Source organism: Oncorhynchus clarkii, unplaced genomic scaffold (assembly GCF_045791955.1).
Source record: "Oncorhynchus clarkii lewisi isolate Uvic-CL-2024 unplaced genomic scaffold, UVic_Ocla_1.0 unplaced_contig_12888_pilon_pilon, whole genome shotgun sequence".
NCBI lineage: Eukaryota > Metazoa > Chordata > Actinopteri > Salmoniformes > Salmonidae > Oncorhynchus > Oncorhynchus clarkii.
In genome coordinates, this window is record NW_027259964.1 from 688 (window position 1) to 15722 (window position 15035).

General features: G+C 43.1%; 1 protein-coding gene across 1 annotated transcript; it reads right to left on the reverse strand.

Annotated features, from left to right (window-relative positions):
• Positions 1-305: 305 nt before the first annotated feature.
• Positions 306-12723, reverse strand: LOC139401010 (transmembrane channel-like protein 5; the record flags this gene model as incomplete). The annotated part of the gene is made up of 12 exons (XM_071145534.1): positions 12517-12723; positions 10346-10462; positions 9869-9971; positions 9350-9431; positions 8659-8919; positions 8321-8469; positions 3111-3255; positions 2537-2689; positions 1283-1458; positions 760-835; positions 553-650; positions 306-401 (listed from the first exon to the last, which is right to left on the reverse strand). Coding segments are annotated over exons 2-12 (1445 nt in total), but the record flags the coding sequence as incomplete, so codon positions are not given.
• Positions 12724-15035: the final 2312 nt, after the last annotated feature.

Below are 15035 nucleotides of genomic sequence, written 5' to 3' on the forward strand. Positions count from 1 at the left end.
AGTACAGTAAAGTAGAGTACAGTAGAGTACAGTAGAGTACAGTACGGTAGAGCACAGTACAGTAGAGCACAGTACAGTAGAGTACAGTGCAGTAGAGTAGAGTAGAGCACAGTACAGTAGAGTACAGTAGAGTACAGTACAGTAGAGTACAGTAGAGCACAGTACAGTAGAATACAGTAGAGTAGAGTACAGTCGAGTACTGTAGAGCACAGTACAGTAGAGTACAGTAGAGTACAGTACAGTAGAGTACAGTAGAGTACAGTACAGTAGAGCACAGTACAGTAGAGTACAGTGTAATGAAATACCATGCCAGGGTCTGTGCATAGATCAGGTCAAGGACATTCCTGGCAACGTCAAACTCTGGAACTCCCAGGCTCTGTATGCATTTAGTCCCAATGACACTGGTGGAGAAAATAACTAAGGAGTTACAGAAGAGCATTTTTCAATGAAACCTTCCCTCCAAACAGAAAGATGAGTTACAGTATAGAATTCTACTGCATACTGTAGCATTTTTAGCTTTAAGTGAACACGTTATGGGAAAATGCCACTCACTTGCTCAAGAACTCTCCAAAGAAGGATCCTAACATTATGAAGAGGAAGTCCATAATAACCAGTCTGTACAAGGCTTGTCCTACGATGGACTCCCAGCACTAAGACAAACGATTGGAATCACAGTGGTGAATGAACACACAGTACATATCAGTGACAATCAAAAACATTTTTGAAAGCATGAATGTGATTTGGTTTAAAAGGACTTACTGAAAATGTATTGGCCACATCCTTCATCCAGTAGTAGCAGAGAATACCCAGAATGGACATCTTGAGAATGACATTTCTAAAAAGGAAAAGGGCATTCAAAACATCAGTCTTCTAAAACCTTGTACAGTATATGACCTTTCTGTTCTTTTCTGATATTTTATTAAGCATATTTAGAATTTACGCATTACTGTAATATTTAATTCATCCATTGCTTTAAATTGATCATTGAGCAAATAGTTTTGATCAATCGATTCCAATATACAGGACCAGTCAAAAGTTTGGACACACCTACTCATTCCAGGGTTTTTCTTTATTTTACTATTAAACTACAATGTAGAATAACAGTGAAGACATCAAAACTATGAAAGAACAGATATGGAATCATGTAGTAACCAAAAAAGTGTTAAACAAATCAAAATATAGAAAATATATAATAAAGAAAAACCCTTGAATGAGTAGGTGTATCTAAACTTTTGACCGGTAGCGTATGTATTTTTAAACGTGTTTTGTGTCCATCTCTAACCTGACTATGATGGCATAGACCTGCATGCGAGGGTTGGAGTAGTGCTCTATCTTTTTGAACAGAGAGTAGAAGAGAGGGACGACCAGATTGATCAGGGACACCACAAAGGGGAGGAGGAGAGTAGCGGCCTCCTGCAGGAGAGAGCTGGAAGCTTTGTCCGCTGACTGCCTCGTCCGCTGGAAAGATACCATGGTAGGTCAGTTTGTCCTGATCTAAGGACAGTTTTGTGTTTCCCCCATGTTAAAAAGAGGATTTGGAGAGAGTGAGCTGTTCCCAGATCAGTGCCCAGAAGCAACCAGCCTGGAGAAAAGATATGACATCGAAGTCTGGACATAATCAATCACAGCTTTAGCAAGATAAAGTGTCCAGTTTCCATTTGAGATTTACCCCAATGTTTTACACATGTTTCCATCTACGAGGGCCGGCACCCATGTCTCACTGGGCCATGGCTACGGCTGACCTGCTCTGACTTGGAGCCAAGGCCCTGGGTACTTTTCAGCTGGCATTTACATAACAATGGCTAACTGTGGACTTTAACACCTTGTCACAAAGCAACAGTCTTGATGATGCAGATGTTGTTGATTCTGCTCTCCCCAAGTCTTTATCGTCACACTCCTGCTGGAAACACAAACACTTGAGCTTCCATTAACAATAGATCAGTGGTGACACAATGGTGTAGGGTAAGTCTTAGGTGCTCCCGAGTGGCGCAGCGGTCTAAGGCACTGCATCTCAGTGCTAGAGACATCACTACAGGCACCTTGGTTCAAATCCAGGCTGTATCACAACCGGCCGTGATTGGGAGTCCCATAGGGCGGAAGTGTAGCAATGATGTCCCACTAACACCATTATAAAGACCACACCCTGTACTGCCAGGAAAGTAGTATTGTATTGATGCTATATGATGCAGATATGCTCAGGTACACACAGACACTATGACACACTTTGAATTACTGTACACAAGGGTATGTCTTATACAATAGTCATCGACACTGGTCCCGGAGCTACACAGTGTGAGGCATTTGTTTTAGCCCAGCACTAACACACCTGATTCAAAGTAATCACCACCTGGTCTTCATCATACTTAGATGGATCAGGGTCAGCTGATCCCCGGATCATACATTAACAACACAAGCCTTATCAGGAAGCCATGTGTCATCGTGTCACAACGTTTACGTAAGGTCTCCCTTGGGAAAGAGTTCTTCTGACCTCAATGGGACTTCCTGGTTATATGAAAGTTAATAAAATGTACCATACCCATGTGTCATATTGACACAGGAAGTAGACACTGGCGCCACAGCCCAAGGCCATGCCCGTGGAGAGGAGCCAGGTACCCAGGAAGACCCCATAGTGCTTCAGCCTCTCTGTCAGAGGTAGCAGGGCCACCTGGATCTTTTCTGATAAGGACTCCTGGAGGGGAATGGAAACATTATTTCAAAGTTATTTCAGAGTTGGTTATCTGAGAGAGATCCTATTTGGGCCCCTTAACAAGTCAGAGTGCAGAGTATTCTATGTATGGAAGAGCAGATAAGTACTGAGTCACAAGTACTGGGCATTTATCTAGTCTCGCAAATATGGGATTTGTTCAGCGATATTACATTATTTCTTGTAACAAAGCTACAGTTAATGATAGGCCCATGAGGTCAACAAAGCTACAGTAATGATATGGCCATGAGGTCAACAAAGCTACAGTAATGAGATGGCCATGAGGTCAACAAAGCTACAGTAATAGTTTATCAAAAACAGTGACATTAGTCGCTTGTAAAAGCCTGATAACTGGCCAGCTCACACAAGATTTGGTTCTGGTTTCCGAGATTACAGTGAAAGTGACCTTGAGTTGGATGCGCAGATTGTTCTTGCGCTGTCGTACGGCTTTCTCGTTAGTCACACTGAAGTCCCAGCTACACAGGAGCTGCCAGGCTCCACCCAAGCCTGAGTCTGCAAGGACATACTTCTTCCTGAACGAGCTGGCCATGCTGCAGAGAGAGAGAGAGGGGGGAGGTCAACAATCCACAAAAGTGAAGACAAATTTGACCCCAATAACTACAGTGGGATATGAGTCAACAGCAACCTTGGGAAAATCCTCTGCATTATAGTTAACAGCAGACTCATACATTTCCTCAGTGAAAACAATGTACTGAGCAAATGTCAAATGTGCTTTGTACCAAATTTTTCACCGACAGACCACGTATTCACTCTGCACACCCTAATTGACAAACAAACCAAAACAAAGGCAAAGTCTTTTCATGCTTTGTTGATTGAAAAAAGCCTTTGACTCAATGTGGCATGAGGGTCTGCTACACAAATTTTTATTTTTAAGTTGATTTATTTTCCATTTTGTACTTTAACATCGCTACAACACTGTATATAGACATAATATGACATTTGAAATGTCTTTATTCTTTTGGAACTTATGTGAGTGTAACGTTTACTGTTCATTTTGAATCCAAGATGAGGTAGCAGTCAGATGTCTTTGTCTTGTCTAGTCCCATGTATATATCTTTTTATATATTTTTCTTCGCATTCTTTTTAATATTTTCCTAAACCTCAACTTCAAAATAATCTGCTGCAACCCACCTCACCCAATGTGGTGTGGATCTGTTTTTTTTAAAGTATTTCTATTTACCTCCAAACTGGAATACCTCAACTGAAACTAGCTAGCTAACTAGCTACCAGTTATCAGTCAGCTAACCTTTAGCTTGGAAAGCTCTAGCCAGTTTGTACAACGTGTTTCAAACCCGAGCATACCGGACCTATTTTTCTCTCCATATCCCCGGATTCCTACAGCAAACTCTGAACCCTTTTATCTGGATCATGGCAGCTAGCTAACCGCAACCCGGGTTGACTACTCCTGGCTAACGTTTCCGTCCTGTAGCAAGCACCAACTAGCCTGGGCTGAGTCCATGCTAGACCCATCTCCCGGCTAGAGCTCCTGGGGTACTCCTGAAGCCCACTCCTCGGCTACAATATCCGGACACATTCTACTGCCGGTACGGGGCACGGAACCCCGCCGATCCTTCACAACTGGAATACCGACATAATCTGCCCGAGGATCCCAACAGGCCCCTGAAGACCATTCTGGTAACTGCGGCCTGCTGGCTATCTATAGCATATTAGACTGTTAACTGATCCACCGGCCAATTTCTTGGACCAGTATACCCGTTTTGCCAATTGGACTTGGACCCTCTGCTACTTGGAACCCTACTAATTCCACGACTGGTCTATCAACGTCACTGCACGAGGAGGCAAAAACAGACTTTTCCCCCATTGCGACGTCCTTCTAAGGCCCTTATGCTAGCTTGCTAGCCCTGGCCTGCTAACTGCTAGCTTGATAGCACCGGCCTGCTAACTGTCTGAATCGCCTTGTCCCCAGCCAGCCAAACCACTCACTGGACCCATACGATCACTTGGCTATGCATGCCTCTCCCTAATATCAATATGCCTTGTCCATTACTGTCCTGGTTAGTGATTACTGTCTTATTTCACTGTAGAGCCTATAGCTCTGCTCAATGCCTTAACCAACCATGTTGTTCCACCTCCCATATATGCGATGACATCACCTGGTTTAAACGACTCTAGAGACTATATCTCTCTCTTCATCACTCAATGCCTAGGTTTACCTCCAATGTACTCTCTTCCTACCATACCTTTGTCTGTACATTATGCCTTGAATCTATGCTATCGTGCCCAGAAACCTGCTCCCTTTACTCTCTGCTCCGAAAACGCTAGACGGTCAGTTCTTATAGCCTTTAGCCGTACCCTTATCTTACTTCTCCTCTGTTCCTCTGGTGATATAGAGGTTAATCCAGGACATGCAGTGCCTAGCTCCACTCCTACTCCCCAGGTGCTCTCATTTGTTGACTTCTGTAACCGTAAAAGCCTTGGTTTCATGCATGTTAACATTAGAAGCCTACTCCCTCAGTTTGCTTTATTCACTGCTTTAGCACATTCTGCCAACCCAAATGTCTTAGCCGTGTCTGAATCCTGGCTTAGGAAAACCACCCAAAACCCTGAAATTTCCATTCCTAATTATAACATTTTCAGCCAAGATAGAACTGCCAAAGGGGGTGGTGTTGCAATCTACTGCAGAGATAGCCTGCAGAGTTCTATCTTACTATCCAGGTCTGTACCAAAACAATTCAAGCTTCTACTTCTAAAAATTCACCTTTTTAGAAACATGTCTCTCACCGTTGCCGCTTGCTATAGACCACCCTCTGCCCCCAGCTGTGCCCTGGACACCATATGTGAATTGTTTGCCCCCCATCTATCTTCTGTGCTCGTGCTTCTAGGTGACCTAAACTGGGACATGCTTAACACCCCGGCCATTCTACAATCTAAGCTTGATGCCCTCAATCTGACACAAATGATCAATGAACCTACCAGGTACAACCCCAAATCCGTAAAAACGGGCATCCTCATAGATATCATCCTAACTAACTCGCCCTCCAAATACACCTCTGCTGTTTTCAACCAAGATCTCAGCGATCACTGCCTCATTGCCTGCATCCGTAATGGGTCTGCAGTCAAACGACCACCCCTCATCACTGTCAAACGCTCCGTAAAACACTTCTGCGAACAGGCTTTTCTAATTGACCTGGCCGGGGTATCCTGGAATGACATTGATCTCATCCTGTTAGTAGAGGATGCCTGGTTATTCTTTAAAAGTGCCTTCCTCACCATATTAAATAAGCATGCTCCATTCAAAAAATGTAGAACTAGGAATAGATATAGCCCTTGGTTCACTCCAGACCTGTCTGCCCTTGACCAGCACAAAAACATCCTGTGGGGCTCTGCATTAGCATCGAATAGCCCCCGTGATATGCGACTTTTTAGGGAAGTTAGGAAACAATATACACAGGCAGTTAGGAAAGCCAAGGCTAGCTTTTTCAAACAGAAATTTGCATGCTGTAGTACAAACTAATAAAGTTCTGGGACACTGTAAAGTCCATGGAGAATAAGAGCACCTCCTCCCAGCTGCCCACTACACTGAGGCTAGGAAACACTGTCACCACCGATAAATCCACTATAATTGAGAATTTCAATAAGCATTTTTCTACGGCTGGCCATGCTTTCCACCTGGCTACCCCTACCCCGGTCAACAGCCATGCGCTCCCCACAGCAACTCGCCCAAACCTCCCCCACTTCTCCTTCACCCAAATCCAGATAGCTGATGTTCTGAAAGAGCTGCAAAATCTGGACCCCTACAAATCAGCCGGGCTAAACAATCTGGACCCTCTATTTCTAAAATTATCTGCCGAAATTGTTGCAACCCCTATTACTAGCCTGTTCAACCTCTCTTTCGTATCGTCTGAGATTCCCATAGATTGGAAAGCTGCCGCGGTCATCCCCCTCTTCAAAGGGGGAGACACTCTAGACCCAAACTGCTACAGACCTATATCTATCCTACCCTTCCTTTCTAGGTCTTTGAAAGCCAAGTTAACTTCTTAAGGTAAAGGGGGCAGCATTTTCACAATTGGATAAATAGCGTGCCCAATTTCAACTTCCTGCTACTCATGCAAAGAATATAAGATATGCATATTATTAGAATATGTGGACAACTACAAATACCTAGGTGTCTGGTTAGACTGTAAACATTCCTTCCAGACTCACATTAAACATCTCCAATCCAAAATTAAATCTAGAATCAGCTTACTATTTCGCAACAAAGCATCCTTCTCTCATGCTGCCAAACATACCCTCGTAAAACTGACCATCCTGCCGATCCTCGACTTTGTCGATGTAATTTACAAAATAGCCTCCAACACTATATTCAATAAATTGAATGCAGTCTATCACAGTGCCATCCGTTTTGTCACCAAAGCCCCTTATACCACCCACCACTGCGACCTGTACGCTCTCGTTGGCTGGCCCTCGCTTCATACTCGTCGCCAAACCCCACTGGCTCCAGGTCATCTATAAGTCTCTGCGGTATAGCCCCGCCTAATCTCAGCTCACTGGTCACCATAGCAGCACCCACCCATAGCATGCGCTCCAGCAGGTATATCTCACTGGTCACCCCCAAAGCCTATTCTTCCTTTGGCCACCTCTCCTTCCAGTTCTCTGCTGCCAATGACTGGAACGAACTGCAAAAATCTCTGAAGTTGGAGACTCTTACCTCCCTCACTAGCTATAAGCACCAGCTGTCAGAACAGCTCACAGATCACTTCACCTGTACATAGCTCATCTGTAAATTGCCCATCCAAACTACCTCATCCCCATACTGTATTTATTTATTTATCTAGCTACTTTGCACCCCAGTATCCCTTCTTGCACATTCATCTTCTGCACATCCTACCATTTCAATGTTTAATTGCTATATTGTAATTACTTCGCCACCATGACCTATTTATTGCCTTACCTCCCTTAACCTTCCTCATTTGCACATGCTGTATATAGACTTTTTCTACTGTATTATTGATTGTATGTTTGTTTATTCCATATGTAACTCTGTGTTGTTGTATGTGTCGAACTGCTTTGCTTTATCTTGGCCAGGTCGCAGTTGCAAATGAGAACTTGTTCTCAACTAGCCTGCATGGTTAAATAAAGGTGAAATTAAAAATTAAAAAATGTAATTGTATTGTTTATTTCAGTTTTGTTTGTTATTTATTTCACTTGCTTTGGCAATGTTAACATGTGCTTCCCATGCCAATAAAGCCCTTGAATTGAATTTTGAGAGAGAGACAGAGAGACAGACAGACAGACAGACAGACAGACAGACAGACAGAAAGAGAGGGATAGACAAAGACAGAGTGACAGAGAGAGAGAACAAGGGTCCCTTTACTGCACTATTACAACATGAAGAAAAGGTTCAATAAATATATAAAGGTGTGATGTGAATGTCATGACATTGTGGATTTGATTGACATCATACATGTGAGATCAACTGGCTTTGATAAATGATTTACTGGCACTTGAAACCAATGAAGAAGCACATGGAAACCAAACCATGCATGACATAAATGACAGTCCAAAGCAGAGTTAATAGTGGTCAATACAATGTTACTGTTACATGATCACTGTGCAGTCCCATCCCATACTGACCTGTAGATGAGGGCGGCTCCACACAACACCATGTAGGCTGCTATGGTGAAGAAGTAGGCCAGCTGCATGTTGTACTCAGACCGGCCCCCTGTCCCTTGTGTTTTATTACTGTAGCCGCCATAATACATCACTGTGTGGCTGAAATAACCCTGTGGGGAAAATAGATACATCAAAATAAAACATTTTTACCACACAGTAACTGTTCACTGTATGCTGACTTTACAGTACGGGGAGTCATATAACAAATATGTTGATCAGATTCGTAGTGTATGCTGTTATGGAATGATTCACTCAAAAGCCTCGACTAGAAGTAGCGTGAATAGTTAACAACAACAAACCGCTCCGGTCAGTATCTCTAGCCCTTTGAAGCTGACCCCAGCGGGGATGTCTGGCGTGGGGTGATAGATGAGCTGGGGGATGGTGATGAAACCAAAGTTGACCAGGAAGGAGAAGATGTTGAACATCAGCAGCCATTTTAGGAACTTGAAGTAGGAGAGGACCCCCGTGCCAAATTTACCCCCGACCTCCTTCATGGTACCCCGCCACAGTTCCAGGGTCTGCTTGGCTAAAGTCATGTTAGCACCGCACCTGCGGAACGCCTGTGGGGGAAGACTGGTCTGAGAACAGTGGTGGGGGTCTTGTATGTCACAAATGCACTGTCATAGATTTCATAGCACAGCTGTCACAGAATAGGTGTAATTGTCAATAGAGGATGTGGATGATGGAACAGTAATAATGTTTAATGTAAGTAGAACGTTATTGTATTGTAACCTGCATGGTGGCAGTCTGTTTCTGCTTTTGCCAATGTTCAAGTGTCGCTGAATGCAGAGACAGAATGTCACCCTGGCACCCTTGCTCATAAAAGGCATAATGATTTAGTGATAGCCAACCACAAGAAGCGTTGCACTTTGCCATAGTCTAATAGGGCACTGCTTGTGCAGTACAAGGACACACAGGAAGTAAAGTTGGGCATCAGGACAGGAGGACACACAGAGAGACACAAAGATGTCAGAGAGTCAAACTGCTCACCAGTGAGACAGTCGTCGAGCAGTCTGAAAAGCAGTTCAGTTGCCGGGATTTTTTGAATGATTTCAACGCCAACACTTGGCCCCTAGGAGATAAGAGATCAAACAAACGTAAAGATTACAGTCTTATACAGTTATGTAGCGTATGATGATACGCGCATCACAGCATTATCTCTTCATAAAATATATGACCTGTCAAAAGTTGCACAGTGCTCTTGGCTGGCTGTGTGGCTGTAAACTTTGGACTTGGCCGATGCGATGCGCTTATGGTAAACACTTCTTCCTTACCCGCATACCGCAAGAAGGTGTGTATGTGTGTTGGTGTGTGTGTGTGTCTGCGTGTGCGACTGTTCCCCCCCAATGATCTCACATCGCAAGCCTACATAACTGCACACTCGATGACCTACCTACCCTTGTACATAGTACTTATTTTACTACCCCTGGTCATAAGTTAAACTTTCCATAGTAAAACTGCACGAAAACAGGCACCTTTTGACCTATGACGGTGACATGACAACTGTACCTGATGTGTTTCTTGTCATCAAAGCTCATAGGGAGGTCTCGGATGGCCTTGATTCTGTCCCTCGTTGACATGGCAACCAGCTCTTTGACCAAGTTCTCTTCCTCTGTTGGACAAAGACAAGATAAAACAGATCTGTGAGGTTATTAATCATAGTATGCCTTTAGATCGGAGTTGTAATATAAAAATATGAATATATCATATATGAGTTAAATCATTGTGATTTAAGTATAAGAAGTGATGGAGGGTTATGATTGAGCTATAAAGATAGTATATAGTGACTTCTTTTACTTCAATCAGTGTATCCAGAATATGACTTCAATGGATAACATTGTCCTGAACCGATTGAAAAGAGAAACATCATATTTCTACCGGGAGAATGGACAGGCATTCTCAACAGTGGTTGTGCCCATAGGAATACAATTCTAGTAACTCCATTTCTATGGATGTGCCGTAGGCTCTCCCTTCTTCATCCCTCACCATTTTCCATCTCATTCCTGATGTCGTCCTCAGAAAGGCCCAGATTGCCCAGAGCAGCCTCTCCTACAGGGAATAGACTCATCTTCCTCGACCCCCTGAACCTCATCGAAACATGACCTGGGAGACACGAGGACATCTAATTAAACACAGCTGACAGCCTAGCTATTACTGAGGAATTATGAGCTTAATAAAGAGTGTTGAACGAATAGAAAGCCATCCATCATATAGGCTTACTATCAGCACTAACAATACGGAGGATATATAATATGTTACGCAAATAGAAAGGACTCTGCACATTCATTTCAGATCATGTCCACCCATTGACTTGGCAAACACAATTCATTCCCATAATTACAGTACAAACAAGTGAACATACAAAGAACGGCATGCACATACAACTTACAATACATCATGGTTTATTGGTTCACACACTGACATGGTCCTTGATTGCACAAGGAAGTGGTTTTGGGTGGCTTGAAAGGGGAGCCCCCCCCCCCATCACATTGCATGGGTGTGTCGTGAGTCAATATTTACACTGTGTAAATAAGTGTTAGCTGCTGATGATCAACTTTGATTAAAACAAATCAAATAGAGGTGGTTAAAAAAAGGTTTCCTGTCACGGCCGTCAAAAGAAGTGGACCAAAGTGCAGCGTGGTGAGCGTACATTTTCCTTTTTATTTAAAACGTCGCCAACAAAAGAAAGAAACAACCGTGAAGCTTACAGGGCATTAGTGCCACAAACAAAGTTAACTATCCACACTGAAAGGAGGGAAAAAGGGCCGCCTAAGTATGATTCCCAATCAGAGACAATGATAGACAGCTGTCCCTGACATTTCCAATAGGTTGTCCCCATAGCAGAACCCTTTCTGGTTCCAGGTAGAACTATTTTTGGTTACAGATAGAACCCATTTGGTTCCATATAGAACCTGGAACCAAAAGGGTTCTTCGTGGAACCAATAAGGGTTCTTCAAAGGGTTCTCCTATGCAAAGGGTTCTCCTATGGGGACAGCCAAATAACCCTTTTAGGTTCTAGATAGTACCTAGATAGTATAGTGTACTATACTTCACATCCTTTTGACAAACGCAGTAGCATGACTAGCTGACAATGAAAAAACACACTGTAGACAACACACTCTAATAGAAACTAACTTCTTTTTGTGAAGTGAAATTGTTTCCCCCAGCCTTATCTGTCCCATTAGAGTTATCCATTATAACCTTCATGCTAACCGAGTAATGCTGCTACACCTCTGACATATTGTGTGTCTTTATTAAGGCTAAATCATTGAGAAAGTATAAAATGCCAAAGAGGCAAACACTCTACAGATGTTGGATCTTAATTTGATCACCCTTTTTCAGGAGAACTTTCCTGTACAACTTGTAGTGCATTTGAGGTTTTAAAAAGGCTTCTGAAGTTTGTAATTTCCACTTTGAAATTTCATACAAATGTATCAAATCCACATTATAATTCACATTTCCTATTGCTGCAGGATCATTTTCCTGCTGTAGCAAACTGGCTAAAATTAAGATGCTACATTTGTACATTTCTTGGTTATATTTCAGCAAACACCTAATCGTCAGTCCTCGTGATGAGGTAATGTTACCTGGATTGTGTTCATTAGGCAATAAATGGAAGAAAACAGACTGAAACAGGGAGGGACTACCTGGACTTGTCCAAAACGAAACGCTCATTGTAACGTTTCGTTGTAAAACGTTTTGCTACGTTTTGCCCTAATCAATGCAGCCCTGTAAACTGTTAGCACCATAGTTTCCCGGGATGGTATTTTTCTGCCAACTTCCTTGTGCTGCCTGTCTACCTTTGGGTAATGTTTTATTAGACATTGGATTGTCATAAATCCTCATAGCAATATTGCAAAAGTTAGCTACACGAAATCTGTCATGACATGAACAATCTTGATTTTCATTCTATCTTTGAGTTGTGTGTCTCTTTAATAACCTCTTAAGGAGCTGACCCTTTAATTTGTTTATATATATTTTTTAATTTCGCCTAAAATGACATACCCAATCTAACTGCCTGAAGCAAGGATAGTGCAACAGTTAACCTCAAAGGTTCTCATGATCAAAGGGACCAACTGAAAGCTAAAGAAGTAAAGTAAGGAAGTAAATAGAGAGTAATCTACTGTATGTGCTCTTTAAAGTGGTTTGAACAGCACCTGAAGTTGCAGATGGAAGTCGTACAGGAGGCGTTGTGTCATAATGCGTTGCCTGGTCGATCTGGTACCCGCTGTGATCTGAACATCATGGAGAACAGAACACTAGATTCATTAATCACATCCACCTCATTTTCGAACGTTGCTATGGGCACAGCCAAACAACGGAAGTGATGGATTCGATTTCTGCTTTACTTCTGCGGTAGGTCATTTAAAAAAAACTTTTTTTATTTCACCTTTATTTAACCAGGTAGGCTAGTTGAGAACAAGTTCTCATTTGCAACTGCAACAAGGCCAAGATAAAGCAAAGCAGTTCGACACATACAACAACACAGAGTTACACATGGAATAAACAAACATAAAATAAATAATACAGTAGAAAAAGTCTATATACAGCATGTGCAAATGAGGAAGGTTAAGGGAGGTAAGGCAATAAATAGGCCATGGTGGCGAAGTAATTACAATATAGCAATTAAACACTGGAATGGTAGGATGTGCAGAAGATGAATGTGCAAGTAGAGATACTGGGGTGCAAAGGAGCAAGATAAATAAATAAATACAGTATGGGGATGAGGTAGATTGGATGAGCTATTTAAAGATGAGCAATGTACAGGTGCAGTGATGTGTGAGCTGCTCTGACAGCTGGTGCTTAAAGCTAGTGAGGGAGATATGAGTCTCCAGCTTTAGTGATTTTTGCAGTTCGTTCCAGTCATTGGCAGCAAAGAACTGGAAGAATTGGCTTTGGGGGGTGACCAGTGAGATATACCTGCTGGAGCGCATGCTACAGGTGGGTGCTACTATGGTGACCAGTGAGCTGAGATAAGGCGGGGCTTTACCTCGTTGAGACTTGTAGATGACCTGGAGCCAGTGGGTTTGGCGACGAATATGAAGCGAGGGCCAGCCAACAAGAGAGTACAGGTCGCGTGGTGGGTAGTATATGGGGCTTTGGTGACAAAACGGATGGCACTGTGATAGACTGCATCCAATTTGTTGAGTAGAGTGTTGGAGGCTATTTTGTAAATGACATCGCCAAAGTCGAGGATCGGCAGGATGGTCAGTTTTACGAGGGTATGTTTTGCAGCATGAGAGAAGGATGCTTTGTTGCAAAATAGTAAGCTGATTCTAGATGTAATTTTGGATTGGAGATGCTTAATGTGAGTCTAGAAGGAGAGTTTACAGTATAACCAGACACCTAGGTATTTATAGTTGTCCACATATTCTAAGTCAGAACCGTCCAGAGTAGTGATGCTGGACGGACGGGCAGGTGTGGGCAGCGATCGGTTGAAGAGCATGCATTTAATTTTACTTGCATTTAAGAGCAGTTGGAGGCAACGGAAGGAGAATTGTATGGCATTGAAGCTCGTCTGGAGGTTAGTGTCCAAAGAAGGGCCAGAGGTATACAGAATGGTGTCATCTGCGTAGAGGTGGATCAAAGAATCACCCGCAGCAAGAGCGACATCATTGATGTATACAGAGAAGAGAGTCTGCCCCAGAATTTAACCCTGTGGCACCCCCATAGAGACTGCCAGAGGCCCTGGCAACAGGCCCTCCGATTTGACACACTGAACTCTATCAGAGAAGTAGTTGGTGAACCAGGCGAAACCAAGGCTGTTGAGTCTGCCAATAAGAATGTTGTGATTGACAGAGTCGAAAACCTTAGCCAGGTCAATGAATACGGCTGCACAGTAATGTCTCTTATTCATGGTTATGATATCGTTTAGGGCCTTGAGCGTGGCTGAGGTGCACCCATGACCACCTCTGAAACCAGAATGCATAGCGGAGAAGGTACGGTGGGATTCTAAATGGTCGGTAACCTGTTTGTTAACTTGGCTTTCGAAGACCTTAGAAAGGCAGGGTAGGATAGATATAGGTCTGTAGCAGTTTGGGTCTAGAGTGTCTCCCTCTTTGAAAAGGGGGATGACTTTGGCAGCTTTCCAATCTATGCGAATCTCAGATGATACGAAAGAGAGGTTGAACAGGCTAGTGATAGGGGTTGCAACAATTTCTGCAGAGAATTTTAGAAAGAGAGGGTCCAGATTGTCTAGCCCGGCTGATTTGTAGGGGTCCAGATTTTGCAACTCATTCAGAACATCAGCTATCTGGATTTGGGTGAAGGAGAATTGGGGAAGCTTGGGCGAGTTGCTGTGGGGGGTGGAGGGCTGTTGATCAGGGTAGGGGTAGCCAGGTGGAAAGCATGGCCAGCGGTAGAAAAGTGCTTTTTGAAATTCTCAGTTATAGTGGATTTATCGGTGGTGACAGTGTTACCTAGCCTCAGTGCAGTGGGCAGCTGGGAAGAGGTGCTCTTATTCTCCATGGACTTTAGTGTCCCAGAACTTTTTGAGTTTGTGCTACAGGATGCAAATTTCTGCTTGAAAAAGCTTGAAAAGTTATTTGAAGGAGTCACTTTATAGAGTATAAAAGTCAAGTAAACAAGTGGAAGTGTAACTGTATATGAATTTCATTCAAGTTCTCAAACCTACTAGTACTTATGTTGTGATAATTACGTGAATTGTGTTGTGTAT